General features: G+C 40.8%; 1 protein-coding gene across 30 annotated transcripts in view; it reads right to left on the bottom strand.

The window, feature by feature from the left end:
• EPB41L2 (erythrocyte membrane protein band 4.1 like 2) overlaps positions 1–17900 on the bottom strand; it is a 229663-nt gene that overhangs the window by 43622 nt on the left and 168141 nt on the right. For all 30 annotated transcript variants that reach the window (XR_005782730.1, XR_005782729.1, XR_005782728.1 and 27 more), the window contains 3 exons: positions 14138–14290; positions 13522–13619; positions 4733–4905 (listed from right to left, as the gene is read on the bottom strand). Coding sequence is in view for 27 of the 30 variants with exons in the window: in XM_040449193.1 (XP_040305127.1) it covers positions 4733–4905; positions 13522–13619; positions 14138–14290 (424 nt within the window). In the remaining 3 variants the exon portion in view is untranslated. The remainder of the gene's footprint in view (positions 1–4732; positions 4906–13521; positions 13620–14137; positions 14291–17900) is intronic.

Raw genomic sequence — 17900 nt, 5'->3', positions numbered from 1 at the left:
ACCCCCTGCCTCAGCAAACCTGGCCCTCGTGTGCTTTTCCTTCATTCCTCCTGCACATGAGCAGGGACATATATTGTGCTGAAATTTCTGCCATATGGCAGGTCAACCCAGGACGGCATCACATTTCAACAAATGCAAGTGAGTAGCAGCGACAAAGCCTCTACCCATCTGTAGCTTTTTCCCCAAACCCCACCCACTGAGGTTATTTCACTTGTATGAAAAGTGCTTGACTGACATGGTGAGGTTTGCATTGGTTCTATGCCCCAGAGAAGGGCAGTAAACATGAGGCCTTTAGGGAAGGCAATGGGTGTGATCCACCATATTGAACTGGGGAAGCATCAAGCACCTGTAATCTGTGTATCACAAGAAATGTCTTGGCCCACACCCTTCATGTGCCCTGTCCAAACCTTGCACCTTCCCTAGCCTTGCCTTTTTCACCAGATACCACACTTCTACTTGTACCCAGTTACCCAAGCCACAAACCTTGAAGTCTCTGCCTTTATCCCTTACGACCATCAAGTCCAGCTGAATTTAAATGTGGCCAGTTCTCCCTCCTCCTACTTTACTAACCAGGTCACTTTTAAGACTTTGACAGCCCTTAAGGACTCACACTTTTGAAAGCCCACACCAAATCTTACATTAAGTATAATTATTTTCTTTTTTTTAACTTTTCAAAAGACTTCAGTAATTTTCCCTCAGAAAATATAGGCTATGAGTAACTCTTTTAACTTATGATTTCTAAGCACCCATTACACACTCAGAAATTGTTGCAAAATGGGAAACTGACCTAGAAATGGTTTTAGATGTAATGATACAGAAATTTTAATGAATATGAAAGTTACATAATGAAACTGGAAAAATATTTTGCATGCTTTTAAAGACATTAATTTCAGGGTGCCTGGGTGGCTCAGTTGGTTAAGCATCCGACTCATGATTTCAACTCAGGTCATGATCTCATGGTTCACAGAATGAGCCCTGTGTCAGGCTCCTTGCTAACAGCACGGAGCCTGCTTGGGATTCTCTCTCTCTCCTGCTCTCTCTGCCCTTCCTGTGCTTGCATACAGTCTCTCTCAAAATAAATTAAAACATTAAAAAAATAAAAATTTATTAATTTCACTATGCAGGGGGGTGGGTTGTTTGTGTTGTTTTTTGCATTTTGAAGCAAAATAACTTTTTAGGTCTCAAACACTTGTAGAATCCTGAGGAGCCTGTAGGCTCTAGGCACTGAGCTTATGGTGCCATATGGCTAAATGGCCTACTATCACCCAAGACAAGATCACTAGTGCTCTCACCTGGAGTATTCCTAACCAGTCTGCCTCTTCGTCTCTTGTCCTATCAATCATTCTCGACATTGCACCAAGTGATTTTTTTAAAGAGGTAACATCATGTGGTGGGGGGCGGGGGTAGGGAGTAACACGGTGCACTTACATGCTTGCAGAACTGCACACACATGTATGTAATGCACACACACATCCTTCAGTAGCACTAGAATAAAAACCATATTCTTCTCCATGGCCTGCAAGGCCCTGCATGAACTGTTTGCCACCTATCTCTCCCCTCGTTTACTAAAGCTCCAACTAGCCTTCCTTCTGTTCCTGGACTGTATTAAGCTCTCCCTAATCTTATAACCTTCATCCCTGATGCTCCTGCTACCTGGAATGCTTTACTGCTCTACTCCTGGCTAGTTCCCCCTCATCCTTCACGTCTCAACCCAAATGGTTCTTCACCAGATGGGCCTTCTTCTCCCATGACCCAATCCAAGGTAGTGTCCTGCTTATTATATTCCCCATTTTCAGGAAGTCGTTGTCTCCCTCACTCTCACATGCATCTTGGTCGTTCTCTTAAATGACTGACTTGCCTCCTTTTTGGCTTGATTTTCCAATCTCAGAATCACACTGTTCTAAAAAAGTTTTAGAGTTTTATTTCAATGCTTGACCTTAGACATCATGTTGATTTTTAGCTTGTATGTAATCACTGGACGATTTATTTCAATCTGTCAAAACTTCAAGTGAGAAATATTTATGTACCTAAACTAGTCTAGCCTGACTTAAAAACTAAGTAGGAAAAAGAAAATACGACGCAGGTCAGCAACAGCAGATAAAAGGTGTACTGATGGGGAGTGGTGGCAAAAAGAAAGCTCAGTACCAGGTTACGGCCTAGCTTTGCTTTGGGAGGGAAAAGGGGAGACCAAAAGCCCTAACCAAATAGTTCACTGGCTCGTCATGTATTGGCATGAAAAGCCTTCTATTTTTCACAATAACACAATAATCCTTTTGATCACTTGCCCATCTGATGAATGACAGTGTCCAAAACACAAAAGGAAAAATAATGGATCACTGTGCATGTTTGCTGCTCTTACTTGTACAAATCATTGTTTTCAGATACAGACCTACTATAACCCTCTGCACTAACTGCTCACACAAGATGGTGGGCTTCCTTGAGCACAGTTTATAGATCTCAAAACAGTGGTTCACTGCTCTTTCTTAACTCTAAAATTTGCAATATAAGAGTTATAAAGTCTCACAGTTTAAAACAAAGGCTGAAACAGACAGTATTCCAGAAAGGGGAATGACTTCTCTCAGGGCATTAACCAACACTGATTAAAGGTTATTCAGCACTTATACAAATTCTCTGTGGCAAGGGGCAAGGCTTGTGAAATACTTCCACAAGCAGGAACATTTGTCACATTTACTTGAAAAAAAGTGTTCACTTGTTGACGACCTAAAAGATACACGGACAGCTATCACACATCAAAATCTCAATAAATTTAAATCACTACATTTGGAAATACAGATAGTTATTTGAACCACAGTTTATGACCCCCTTGCCTATTTGTAGTCTTGAAACTATATGGGAGATTCTCCAGAATCAAGATTGAATAACTACATAGACAAATGCCCACCAACAAATCCTTGGAAGTATCTCTGTATGTCTGCCTGGATCTGTTCTCCAAGTTTATTCTGGGAAAAGTAGATCAAGGCCAAGGGGTGTCAATCCATTTAGGAGAGAGCATTTTTAGAATCAGACCTATAAATTCTGAGAATGGATGGCTGCCAGAGAGAAGTGGGTCAGAGGATGGGGAAAAAAGGGTGAAGGGGAGTGGGAGACACAGACAGGATTCCGGTTATAGAATAAGTCACGGTGATAAAAGGTACAGAATACAAAATACAGTCAATGATACTGTAATAGCTTTCTATAGTGACAGATAGTAGCTACATTTGTGGGGAATCACTATATTGTATATCTGAAATGTATATCTGAAATTGATGTGACATTGTTAGATCAACTAGATTAAAAAAAAACTTAGCAAGTATACATATGAAAAAGCATTTTTATCTATTAGCAGATCTGTTTCAGCTACTTAAAAGTTGCTCTTGTTCATATGTCAGAAAAATGTAATAAGCAAGAAAGGTTTTCTATGATCAACAGCAGTAAAACACATTTCTTTTTAATGTTTATTTATTTTTGAGAGAGACAGAGAGACAGAGACAGAGAGAGAGAGAGAGAGAGAGAGAGAGAGAGAGAGAGAAAGAGAGAGTGGGGTAGGGGTAGAGAGAGAGGGAGACACAGAATCTGAAGCAGGCTCCAGGCTCCGAGCTGTCAACACAGGGCCTGACGTGGGGCTCGAACTCACAAACCGCCAGATCATGACCTGAAACGAAGTTGGACGCTTAACCGACTGAGCCACCCAGGCGCCCCAGTAATAAAACAAAATTTTAAATTTACTATTACTATTTTTACATAGGTTTTGAGATTAATCAACCAAAAAATGTTGGAAAACTACTTTCTGGGAGAAAGTCACCCACATCAATTGGTTTCTTCTAGGCAGAAAGTAAAATGAAGTTCTTTATAAAACATTCATCCTAACAAAAAAGGGGCACCTGGGTGGCTCAGTCAGTTGAGCGTCCATCTCTTGATTTCAGCTTGGGTCTTGATCTCACAGTTCGTGGGTTCAAGCCCTACATCGGGCTCTGTGCTGGCAGCACGGGGCCTGCTTGGGACTCTCTGTCTCTGTCAGCTCTTTTATAGAAAACTGACTACCCAAAATTAGGTTAATAAAATACATACATGAAGGGAAGGAATGTCAATTTATTTCCATACATAAAATATATAAAACTGCAAACCTGTAGCTAATAAGAATTCTAACAAAAAATATACAAATTTATACATAACCTCCCCCCACTTCGCTGAAAGAACTAACGATTATACTGTATTTCCTTTCTTTTTTGTTAAAACACTACATTTAAATTAATCCTTGGAAGTGGTGGTTGCTTTCTCATATGCTAAGAAGTTTGGTAAGCTTTAGTAAGAGTTTTTAACTCATAAAATTAGAATATTTTAAAGTTCCTTTAAATAAGGTTCTTACGTTACCATACCAAAACCCTTCGAATTCCACTTTCGCCATTAATTAACAAGTTCAAGAAATTAAGACACATAAAACACATCATAATTAAGTCAGATCAGTAACCATGTATTTGTCCAACATCTTACCCATGATGATTCTTAATATTTGTGTGCACTGACAGTACAAAGAAAATTAGGTTCAGAATGACAGCTTGAAAACACTATAAAACTCTTCTTGTGAATATAAGAAATATTATTTTATTTACTCAGAGAAAATAGCTATCCTTCCAGGACATTTCTGAGGACCTCATTAACTAGATCAACACTTTCTGATCCCACTGGATCAGAGAAAGATTAACGGAATACAAACTATCACAAATGTGTTTACCTCCATCTAGACTCCTGGAGACCCGTTTGCTAGAGGTACGCTCAAAGTGTGGCGCTGGCCTGTCAATGAGGGTGCTTGCCTGGCGGGTCTGGGCTTGGGTGCGGCCGCTGTAGCGGAATTTGGACCCCAGGGTCAGGAACTTGGCCTTTGGTGGCTGCTCTGGAGACACAAGCCTGTAGGGGGAAACAAAAGAAACAAAAAGGAGACTTTATGAATTTTATTTTTTTATTTATTTTTTTTTTTATTTTATTTTTTTCAACATTTATTTATTTTTGGGACAGAGAGAGACAGAGCATGAACGGGGGAGGGGCAGAGAGAGAGGGAGACACAGAATCGGAAACAGGCTCCAGGCTCCAAGCCATCAGCCCAGAGCCCGACGCGGGGCTCGAACTCACGGACCGCGAGATCGTGACCTGGCTGAAGTCGGACGCTTAACCGACTGCGCCACCCAGGCGCCCCATGAATTTTCTTTTTTAAAAAGATGACAGAAGTTTACATTTTATCTCATTTTACTAAGATTCCTCAATCTACACAACAAAAGGCTGCCTAAACTTTCTAATGAAAAAGAACATCATTTATAAACCCTCCTACATACAGAGTTTTAGGATAGTGATTAAGATGACTAAATCCACATTCGTGTATTCATGAATAATGTATTTTCCTCAACCTGAGCAAAAGAGCAGCTGTTCTCAGTGTATATCAAAGGATATTTATTTGTATTAGCTTAAATCATTTATATAAACACATATGTCTGAATTCTTGCTCCAAGCTATAAGTGCCAAGAGGCAATCCATTACCATTAGTAATTCTCAATATTTATGTCTATTTCCCATGGGAAAGAACATCCAACTCAGGAATCCATTCCATCAAGTGATGCTTTCCCATGAAGAACATTGCACACAGTAGATCTGTAGAAATGACATATATCCTTTCTTACCAGCACAATTTCACTGTTTAAATCCTGGGTTTGTAACGAATGAAGTCAAATTTTCTTGATGTCAAATACTCCCAGACTTATGCAAAAGTACGTTTTTAGTAAATAAGTCAGTTTTGTCTGGCAGACAACTGGAATGGTCTCACTTTCATGGTCTAATCAAGAGTTGGCAAAATGTCTTAAAAAAATAATCTTAGCACTCTTATACCATTTATTAAATGAGAAGACTTTAGTTGATAAATCCAGAACATGAACTCCATAAAATTTTTCCTTTCATTCTCCAAAGAGGGATTTCTTAAATTTTTAAATACTTAAAAATACATTTCAAGTATTTTTAGAACTTCTACGCAAAAAAAAAAAAAAAATTTTAAGACATCATCTTCTGCTTAAAAGCAACAAAGAGAGATTCAAGCAAGGTAAAGCTACTTGTAATAACACAAGAGGCGTTTCTCCATCAACACAGGATTCTCACTGACATTAACCCAGAAAAACTGTATCTCAGAATTAAATTGAGAAGAGAAGAGCCAGGACACTCTGGCTGTCGTGGTGTTAATCTATTCACATAAGGTAGCAAATGAGTTTCTTAAAAACTTCCACCTTCTGCCAATAGATTTTCAAAGGAGACACCAATGCTGCTGCTAAGAATACACTCTGATGAGGGCCAGTGCCTCAACCTGTACTTTGGGAAAAGTTGTATATTCATAAATTAGAATTCTGAAATACTAGAAATATAGACCAGAATTCTTATTTGTGCTCTCTATTCTTTTTCTCTAACAGCTGAGGAATTAAATATCTCAGCATCCTGATCATGAATCATAGAAGCAGGTGAGAAATGTGGTCACTTGCGATGTACTATCTCCCGACGAGCTATGACAGGGTTTCCCTACCTAGCAATCCAGTTAAATAGGGATCGAAGAACACTCTGTAAGAAAGCAATGATCTATAGAAAAAAAGGGTCACTAGCAAGCTCATCACCACAGTAAGAAATATTCATCCTTGAAAAACAAGATGGCTAAATCACCTCTTTATCATTTATTCACGAAGTACACTCTATAGTTAATGGAAGAGCAACCAGAGGAAAAAAGCAGTATTTCTAAAGAATACTTCAAAGGGGAAATATGCATTGGTGACCCAAAAGAAACTACCCACCTCACCCCAATTTTTAAACTAAAGACAACAAGTATTGGCAAGGATGTGGAGAAACTGGGACCTTTGCACATTGTTGGTGGGAATGCAAAATGGGGCAGAAGTTATGAAACATGAGATGGAAGTTCCTCAAAATTCTAAAAATAGAATTACCACATGACCCAACTAATCCTGCTTCTGGGCATTTATCAAAAATAACCTCAAATCAAGATTTTGAAGAGAAATTAGTAGTATTCCCATGTTCATTTCAGCACTATTCACAATAGCAAAGATGTGGTAAAAACCTAAATATCCACTGGCAGGTGAATAGGTAAGGAAAATGTGGTATCTACATAGAGCGGAATGCTATTCAGCCTTACGAAAGAAAAAAAAAAAAAAAGAGGAAATTCTGCACACAATACACAACAACATGGATGGGCCTTGAGGATGTTATGCATAAGTGAAAAGGCCAGATACAGAAAGACAAGGACTGCATAATTCCACTTCCACCAGGTACCCAGAACAGCCAAATTCATAGATTCAGACTGGACTGGGGGCTACTGGGGGCTGCAAGGAAAGCAAAATGGGGAGTTACCAGTCACTGGGCATGAAGTTTCAGTGAAGATGAAAAAGCTCTACAGATCTGCACAGCACTGTGCCCACAGTCAATAATCCATCGTACACATGAAGGTGAAAAGGATAGATCTCATGTGAAGTTATCTTACCCAATGAAGTAGAATTATTAAAAAAAAAAAAAATACAGGAGATAAAGAGAAGAGTGAAGCTGGAGGCATCTGGCACCCATCTGTAGGCTCACCTCAGTGAATGGCATCTCTCAACCAAAGGCCACATCTTCCTAGAATGAGGAGCCTCACACAGGGATTTACCGGGATCTCCCATTTCCAGTTCCAGTCACTGCTCCCCACCCCCAGCAGAGGTGACACCCCTTTAGGCCCAGTGGTGCTTATCAAACACTGTTAAACCCTTCTCAAATTAAAAAAAAATTGAAACTAGAAACAGGATACCTGCTTGTGTGAATTATGAAAAATCGTACAGGATACATAAAGAGATAGATCTTTTTAAAGATTTCATTTTCCTCTCCTATAAAATTAACTGAACTCACAAAGAAAGAAGATCAAGAGACTTCAGTCTTCAGAAAACAACTTTAAAGAAAATTAAGAAAACTTCCATCAGTGTTTTCTGAATTTCTGGGTATTAGTTTATTTTATACAACTTCACACAGGATCTGTGCTAGGTCCCATATAGAGCAGATGCTCAATAAATACAGAACAGATCACGAGACAGAATCCCACTGTCACCATTTCCTAGAGGGCACCTGAATTTAAGTAGCCAGAAAATCCAAAGACATGTCTGTCTATCCATTTTTCAGAATTCTCTTTCTTAGTATTACACAGTCACAGCATTTAAGAATAGCTTTTGAATTCTCTTATGCCAGGATATTGGAGGAGGGAAGTGGGCTATAAGTTCTAGAACTTCTGACACTGAGAGAACTACTGATGAATATTTCAGTCTTAGTTTCATAAACATAAAACAATCCCACTGCTACAAAAAATGCTTTGTAAAATGATATTGTTTTATTTTTTCCTCAGTTACGAAAGTGGGCTCTCATTTATATACACTAGGGGCGGTGGGGGGGTGGGGGGTTGCTGGGTGGCTCAGTCAGTTAAACATCTAACTTTGGCTCAGGTGATAATTTTGCGGTTCGTCAGTTCGAGCCCCTTGTCAGTGTGCTGACAGCTCTGAGCCTAGAGCTGCTTTGGATTCTGTGTGTCCCTCTCTCTCTGCCCCCACCCCCCACCCCCCCCCCACACACACTCTCTCCCTCTCTCGCTTTCTCTCAAAAATAAACATTAATTTTTTTTTTTATATAGACTGGGATATGTTACCAGCTAAATATCTAAGTCCAGGTGAGGAGAATTCTATACAACCGTATTTCTTTCTTTGGTCTAATTTGTTTTTCTTTAAGGTAATAATAGATGATTGGTTCCCATTTAAATGCATATCAGAATAATTATCCACTTAATGCATTTTGTAAAAAAATACTTAAAGAAATAATTCAAGAAATACAAGGCAAATATTTTAAAAACAGGTATGTGTACCAATGTAAAATTAGGAAAGTCATTAACTAAAGTATTATTTTATTTATTTCAACTTGAGATAAAACACTTCCTTGCCCAAGTGGCACCTGTGACCAAATACACAAAGTATTAGCTTACAGATTAATTTTCTGATAACAAAGAAATCCTTAAGTAATGAAGCTGCAATTAAATAGAAACAAATATCAAGACAAAAATGGACTGAACATAGACATTTATTAGCTTTTTCTAAAAGAATATTTTTGGTGACTTAAGTCAACGGCAATGCAAATAAATTTTCTACAGAAACGTAGGCCAAGCAACAAAATATTTCAAGATCGCTTAACAATTATTTCCTTTCGATATTACTTTTATTTACTACCTCAGACCCCACCTTCATAAAAATAACATCAAAAGGGAAAGGAAAACAAGACACAAACAGAGAGGGCGGCATACCATAAGAGACTCTTAAATACAAAAAACAGACTGTGGGTTACCGGAGGGGCGGGGGTGGGGGGATGGGCTAAATGGGTGACAGGTATCAAGGAGGGCACTTGTTGGGATGAGCACTGGGCGTAATATGTTAACTAACTTGAATTTAAATAAATCACTATAAGACATCATTTCGCTTTTGGGAATTTAAAACCCATAAGGAACTAATTATCCTATAGCTTTAAAGGTCCTGAGCAAGACGACCTAATGACACATCACAAAAGAAATTAACTTTCAGATACTTTACTGCTCAAGAAGCATGGTAACAATTTTATAAAAAATCCTCCCTTTTTTCACCCATGAAAAATAAAGGAAATTTTAAGACAAACCCACACACATCACTTAGTGAAGTCAATCATACCGTTAATAGCAAAGCTCTCTATGAAGCGGCTGATGACACTAATTCACTTGGAATTAGCCTGGATCTACAATGCCAAGTTTAAATGCGAGTTTAATGCCAAGCTGCAAGAACCTCGTGTTAATCCTGTTGACACGCCGCCACCTCTACCACCACCACCACCACCACAAAGCACTGAGGGAAAAACAAAACAAAAACAAAAACAAAACAAAAAAAAAAAAAAGAAGGAAACATGTCCACTGTAAACACAACCAGGAAGTACAGCAGAGTGGGAACACTTATGGGCACTGAGAGCCACAGGGCTTGGCTCGGACTTCCATCTCCACCCGTGACTGTCTACAGGGACACAGTCATGTTTCTTAACTTCTGTTTCTCAGCTTTTCTGAGTGTAAAGTGAAGATTACAACAATGTACATATTAAAATAATTAATCTATGTAAAGCACTAGAGACAGGCTCTATCAAACACTCAAGGAGGAATAGCGACTTTTTATCACGTTCTTGTGCTACTAACATTAGTCTGGCTGAGTGGCTATCAATCAATAGAAAGATCTGGTTTTTTTAATGGCTTCAATCTGAAGCCAGTTTAGTTTTCTAAAGAAATCATTTGCATCTTTTGTGATAAACTCAAACAGAACAAAATCCAGATTTGATTCGAGGCACTCTATAGGCAAATTATGATTTGCCCTGTTTTAGATACATTGCTTCCTATCATGTGTAAGCAAAGTTACATAAGTTTAAAGATATAAAAATGCTTTTGTTAACCATTATCTCCAAAGTCTGCAGGTGCAAACTGGTCTACTTTTAAACCAGAGTCGTGGTATGTCAGCAAAAATGGAGGGAGGGACCTGAGGCGTCGCACGGCTAACAGACCCTCAGAAACCCCTGCTGCAAGGATACCAGAGAGGGGGGCGCCCGGATGGCTCAAGTGGGTTAAGTGTCTGACTTTGAACCATGATCTCACAGTTCATGAGTTCGAGCCCCATGTTGGGCTCTCCACTGTCAGCCCAGAACCTGCTTCGGATCCTCTGTCCCCCTCCCTCTCGGCCCCTCCCTTGGGCACTTGCTCTCTCAAAAATAAACAAACATTTAACAAACTTAATGATAAATAAAAAAGAAGAATACCAGAGGAAGGACCAGCATAGAGGTGACCAGTGTGGGCTCTGGAATCACAGAGCCAGGTCCCCAACTCTGTGCAGGTGCTTGGCCCCTGTGCTCCTTACTGGGCACCCAGCTCTGAGCCACTTTCTCCCTGGGGGTGAGGAATAAATGACACGGTACAATGTAAAGCAAGTGGTTCTGTGTCTGACAACAATATTTGCTCAATGAACACAGCACGTGTCGTTTCTGAGACAATTACTGTCTCCATTATCATTACCTGACAGGGAAGCCTGCTATGTGTCCTGCCTTGACTGTGTCATTTAGCTCATTAATGTCATCTACTAGTTTTATTTGAGGCAGACTCCGGTTGTCTGGAGTAGAAATGTGCCATGGCTACCAGGAGGAATTATAAGCTTTTCAAAGATTTATGTGACCAGTGTAACTGTGTCAGATGGATTCAAGTATATTTTAGGAGTTACATTTCTCTAAAACGAGTCTGTTTGACAACATATCTGTTGTCAAGACTGCTCTATTTAACCGGAAAGAGTCACTTGTACCACCTATTAATTCACCTTAAAAACAGCACACTGTGGTACCAAACCAAGAATAAGGATGATAATGATGGGGATGATGATGATAAACGTTATTACATACCGGAAGTAGTTCTACATGTGTTCCATGTGTGTTTTCTCACGGGCTTTTCAAAGCAACCCTATAAGGTAGGGACTATTATTACCATCACACAGATGATGAAAGGGAGACTCAGGAAGGTGGTAACTTACCCACAGTCACACACCCAGTATGTGGTAGCAAAGCAAGAGCCCAAAGCAAAAACTGTAAAGATGAAGGGTCTAGACACGTAGCTGTATAGACTGCAGGAACAGGGCGGAGGAAATGGGGAAAAAATGATCAGCAAAGTTCTCCTTGCTAACAAGAGTAACATAGAGGGGCGCCTGGGTGACTCAGTCAGCTAAGTGTCAGACTTCAGCTCAGGTCATGATCTCACGGTTCGTGAGTTTGAGCCCCGTGTCAGGCTCTCTGCTGTCAGTGCAGAGCCTTCATCAGATCCTCTGTTCGCCCCTCTCTGTTCCTTCCCTGCTTATGCACTCTCAAAAATAAACATTAAAAAAAAAAAAGGAACAAGAAGAGTAATGTAGAAATACGCCCTTGAAGAAGTACAAAGGAGGTGGGACCCAAGCTAAAGACAGTTAGGGGGTCTAAGGAGATCTGGTTTTCTCACTTGTCCATTTGTGTTGGTTGGTATGTATGTATGTATGTATGTATGTATGTATGTATGTATGTATTTATGAGACAGGGAGAGACAGCATGAACGGGAGAGGGTCAGAGAGAGAGAGGGAGACACAGAATCTGAAATAGGCTCCAGGCTCTGAGCTGTCAACACAGAGCCCGACGCGGGGCTCGAACTCATGGATTGTGAGATCATGACCTGAGCCGAAGTCGGATGCTTAACCAGCTGAGCCACCCAGGCGCCCCTGTGTTGGTTTTTTTTTTTTTTTTTAATTTTTTGTTTTTAACGTTTATTTATTTTTGAGACAGAGAGAGACAGAGCATGAATGGGGGAGGGTCAGAGAGAGAGAGGGAGACACAGAGCCTGACGCGGGGCTCGAACTCACAGACCGCGAGATCATGACCGGAGCCGAAGTCAGCCACTTAACCGACTGGGCCACCCAGGCGCCCCCCCTGTGTTGGTTTTTAAAGGAACACGATATGGACATGTTTGCCGGCCAAAGAGGAAGTCAAAGGCATTCGTACCTTTGACATACATAACATACAAAGCACGATCCTATGTGAGGAATCAAATGAAGGATCAAGACTTCCATAGGGAATGACTATTTTTTCCCTTGAGACAGAACAGGAAGGGAAGAATGAACAAGAAGAAGAGCGGAATGCTACATAATCTGGGGCTAAAGAGTTTTGAAAAACGGTACAGGAAACCGAGAATGCTCATGACTACAGCTTCTACAATCAGTGCCCCACCCAGCAGAGGGCATCTGAGCAGAGAGGCCGGGGTTCCCAGGGGCTCCAGAAGACCAGGAATATTTTAACAGGAAAGGAGGTAAAAGCACTGCCTGGTAGCTCTGAGGGTCCAGCTGACACAAGAAATAATCTATCTGTAAAGGCACTAATCTGGAGTTGTGCAATTTTCCCTTACAAAAAGCGAGTGCGTCCATCGGGACAGCTGTGCTGTTTAAGGCAGAGCTCTACAGCACTGGTATAGAAGTGGGGAGGTCGAGACACAGAGACCAGCAGGCTGATGGGCACAAAAGGCAAGTGGTTAGAACCTCCCGACAAAGTAACAAAGGGACAGACCCCAGGGTTTTGGCTGGCTGGGGAAAGAAATTAAACAGGAGAGAGCTGGTAAGAACAACAAAATGAAGCCAATGGTGAACGATGCTGGCCAGAGAATGGCAGTTGGATTTGAAGAATGCGCTTCTAGAAGGGAAGGCATTTGTAGTCAGAAAGTGGAAGTCCGGGACCACTGTAGAAACAGACCAGCTGTGAGTGACAACGAGGCACAGCCAAGGAGATCTGGCACCGAGGAGAAGCAAAGAATCATAAAATAGGGTGTTGCCACATCTGCCCCTGTATCCACAACCACCACTTAATACGTACAGGGTACCAATAGCTGTTCTCATTAAGTCTAAGCTGTATCATTAAAATTACCTGTAGAAAGTATGATGTTCCACGCACACTTTCCATAGCCTTTTTGCTGCCCGATGGTTTGGCAGTTTGAATCCAATGGTGCTCTCAAATTGTTCGAGCTAGAATAAATCAATAAGGTAAATCAGTAAGATAAAGGAGCTGATTAGAAGCTACTGAAATCATGAATTCAGATGTTTCCGTGAGGGGTAATTCTTCTTGAAGAAAGGAGATACTAGTATGTATATCCAGTATGATTATACAGAATGGATTTTTCATAGAACTCAATACTAGTTTCTGTGAAAACCAAGTGCAACTGCTGACTTTAAGCAATGTCCACAACTCACCCTACCACCTTATCACTTAGTTGATTCAACAACAACAAAACGGGCCCCCACTATGTAGCAGGCACTTACAACTTTCTCTTTTCTGTTAAAGGTGTAGCTCTTACTTTTTTAGCAACATGGATATACATGCAGGTTGATTATTAAGAACTCTGACCTTATTTGCCATGAAAAAATAAGGAATAGTGCATTTTATTAAAATTCACTGGGAAAAAAATGAAGTCAGCTGACAGCCATAAAGAAGAACACTGACCGAAGCTGTTTAGATATGCCCAGGCCTACGTGACACTGCTTACCTCTGCTGGCCTAACTTTAATGTAGAAGTTACTGCGCTTATAGGAAATTTTCAAGATTTTCGGCCAAGCAAAACGATTGATTCTCAGTCTGTCTTTGTAAATGAGAAGCCCGTTAGCGCACACACCCAGCTTGATGTCCACGCCTTCCGAGTCCTGCCAAGTAGAAGCCATTTGACCGTGGTTAGAGCTGTCCAAGTTTCATGGGTCGGGAAGCTCATCATCTCCCCCCACCCCCTTAAACCATGACCCGGAACGCCAATTTAACAGGTTGGTATTTAAATATCAGTGACAGTATGTGAGTTAATAGAAACAGGGCACGTAACACATCTTCAATCTCTTATCTCCTAGGATCAAAATTAGATTTGTCAAAGAGTTATAGCCACCTGACTACAGGACACAATATTCTCCAAAAGGCATAATTTCTGTGTTCCCAAGCTTGCCTGCAAGAGCTGCTGGGGAAAAAGGGAAAGAGAGCTCAGTTTAGACATCCTGAAGAGATAGGGTTTTCCTGGAGACTATCCCAGTCCTTGGGGACACCCTGTCAGCCCAACTTAAGGTGCATTCAGACATTTTACTTTAGGCAAATTTATTTCAGATGGGCTATGCTAACTAATGGCTGTTAAAATCACGCCTCTATTCGGCAAAACACCAATCCCTCACAGAAAATTTCTCTTTGAATCTCTGAATTCTTCCGAGTAATTTTTCAATAACTCAGAGTGCTGACATCCAGTCCCCGTTATAGCATTCCCATGGCTGGCATTTCAATGGACTGCAAACTAGTCTTGAATTTACTCAAACTGTTTTCCCTCCCCAGCATTTTAACTTGGAATAGATGACAATTTACAATAATCACAAGCCTAAAGGATTTTTAAAAACCAAATAAATTTACAGATAAAAGTGACATAGTGTCTCCTCACATTTCAAGTAATATTGAGGACCCAATACTCAAAATACACAGATCACTGACTTTCAAGGGAAGAACTGGATCGCATTCACGACATATAAAATTGAAAACATTATTCAGAGACATTCATATTTTCAGAAATCACTTATGATACGGAACAAATTCTCACCAAGCCTGCTGAAACAAACACCATATTTAATCTAAGTCTCAATTCAACGAGAATGCAACATTTCGACTACCTTGTTACTGAATCATCTAGAACAAGTCATATTACTTTTTTAAAAATAGAAGTATAGTACTAAGTCACTGATGCCAATTGCTTTCTCTGCTGCCACACTTGAATAATTCATATGTACAGGTAAAATGACATTAGACAATCCCAGCAGGTTTAAAAATTTAATCTATAGGGTGCTTTATTCACCCAAATCTGGCAGCCCCAATTCTCTCTAGGAACAGAGAAAAAAAGCTGGGATGAATCCAGCACAGGTGCCCAAGCAACTTGGCACCAGACAGAAATGTTGTTTTCCAGAAACATCATGGCCATGGCCACAGGAGCAAGCCGGAAGGCTGCCCAAGACAGTATGTTCTCACCACAAGTAAGGAGGCAACGCAGACTTGAAACACTGAACAAAGTCATCTCTAGTCTGAAGCAATCTTTAGGCAGGACACTGGAGCTATTTTATCGGATTTAAGAATAAACACAATCTGGAACCAAGTAAATCGGTTCATTTTCAGTTGTTGCACACATTGCTTCAGAATTCTCAGTATCTGTGTGAATACAAATTACAGATGAAGAGTAACAAGTGAAAGAGAAAAAGCATGCCTTGGTCCTCCATATTTGACTTCTGCCATTCAGCAACTAAGTCAGAAAAAATAAACTAATAAAAAAGGAGCACCTTCTGTCCCTTATTCACTCCCCCTGAGGAAGCTGCCACATATGGGTGGCAATAGGGATCCCAAGCCCTCGGACTTCTAAATGGGTTCAGTCTTGGGAAGCTCTTGCAGAAGATGAGAGAGAGAAAGGAAGGGAGGTCAGCGAGGTGTCCTTGTGACAATTGTGGCTCCCTTGAAGACAGTGTTCTCCACACACAGATCTCTCCTTCTGGGTTCTGGCAACCACTCTCTGCCCTCACCCCTTCAGACCCAGAGGAGTTGGGAGAGCGGCTGGTAAGAGCTCAGAGCTATCACACTAATCTTGGGGTTCCCCTGTACCTGCGTGTCAAGAGTACTTCCATTCAATGCTCTTCAACTTGTCCTAATAGCAGTGTGCCATGAAAAGCTCTTAGTAAAAAAATTTTAAAGACGTACTTAAATATGATCAAGACAACAAAGATGAAACTTTGATGAAAAGTTCTTTTAAATTGCTACAGACTTTCTTTGCAACAACCGACAAACATCTTCCTTATCAAATATCATCGGAGTGTATCAGATGACAAACAGGATGAAGAGATGAAGGTTACTCTGAATTTTTTTCAAAAAGCAATCTGCTTCTAATCACACACCAGGAACAGAAACTACGCTTAAACAGACCCACAACTTTTTTACTTTTCTAAGGTACAATTTTGAAAACGAGAACTGTGAAACCTTGTAGTACTGCCATCTAAGAATTGGTTTCTAACTAGCGATCAACATGTAGATTTGCATGTGGCCAGAGTAACAGGGTTTAGAAGAGCAGAGACCTGAGGTCTCTTTGGTCCCAAACCCATTCTTCTCCTGCCTCCCCGGTTTGGATTTCTCGGCCGAGCCAGCCCGTCTCCATCACAGAGAAACAAGCTGAAAAACACGCAATGGTAGGAAGTCCCATTTCACCTCCTAGAATTTACCAGAAGAAACGAGGCAGATATGGGAATGCTTAACAACACGTGGCTTAGGCAAATCATTCTCTGCACTCTGTTTTATGCAGTTGTAAATAAAAACAGTCAAGTCTTAAATCTTAAAAAAGCACATGGAAGGACCTGTAAGAATTAAAAGTGTATAGCACCCAGCAGTTAAAAATGATGTCAGAGACTATTTACTGACGTGGAAAAATCTTTCATCAGAGCAAGCAACAAAACAAACAACAAAAAATTCCTCACAAACTGACACCTATAGTGTGATCCTACTGAAAAAAAATGCACGAGTTCTAGTGCTCAGAGATGTTTTTTGTTTTAAAGAAAACAAGAAAACGTATCAAAAAAGCAACAGTGCCTATTTCCAAATAAAGAGAGTTCAGCGGTTTTTGTTTTTTTCCTTCTGTTTGCTTCTATTTTCTATGATGTATATGTAGGTCTTTTGTAACCAGGAAAAACAGTCGAATAAAGGCAGCCACGGAGGAAAAAAAGAGAGCGGTGCAAACATGAAGTACTATGCAAGTACGAAGCAGGGATGATTCACCCAAGGCCCAGGGAGGGAAGAGATCTTTGGATGGAGGGGCTTTCCAAGAGATTTCTCCAATCATAAAATCCGAGGTTCCTAGGCCCCATCCATCTAGGGAACCGCTGGTTCCCTCCGCATGTGGACCCTGGACACACTTTTCAAAACCACACCCATCTTTCACCTTACCTCTTACTCTCCTCCTTGACTCTCCTCACTGTGTGATCACCCGAAGTAGTGTCAGGAAGCACATAATGTTTATTAGTGGCATCTTCCCAACCCAAACCCTCTCTCCTATCACCTAGTCCATTATTCTGCCCTCTTCCCACCTCTCCAATTAGGCTGCGGGGGTTGCATCCCCTGGGGCCTGGGCCAGTCTCTTTCATCTTGTGAATGGTACAAAACAGGCCCGCAGAGAGGAGCCTGACCCTCAGGCTCCTTCATTAGCCAGAGGGTTTTTCAGAAGCGGTCCCATCCACACTGCACTGGCCCTTTCTTTGGATCTGC

The sequence above is a fragment of the Herpailurus yagouaroundi genome, unplaced genomic scaffold, assembly GCF_014898765.1.
Source record: "Herpailurus yagouaroundi ecotype Mexico unplaced genomic scaffold, PumYag 198, whole genome shotgun sequence".
Classification (NCBI taxonomy): domain Eukaryota; kingdom Metazoa; phylum Chordata; class Mammalia; order Carnivora; family Felidae; genus Herpailurus; species Herpailurus yagouaroundi.
The sequence above is the reverse complement of the archived record's forward strand: the minus strand, read 5'-3'. Positions and strand labels throughout refer to the sequence as shown.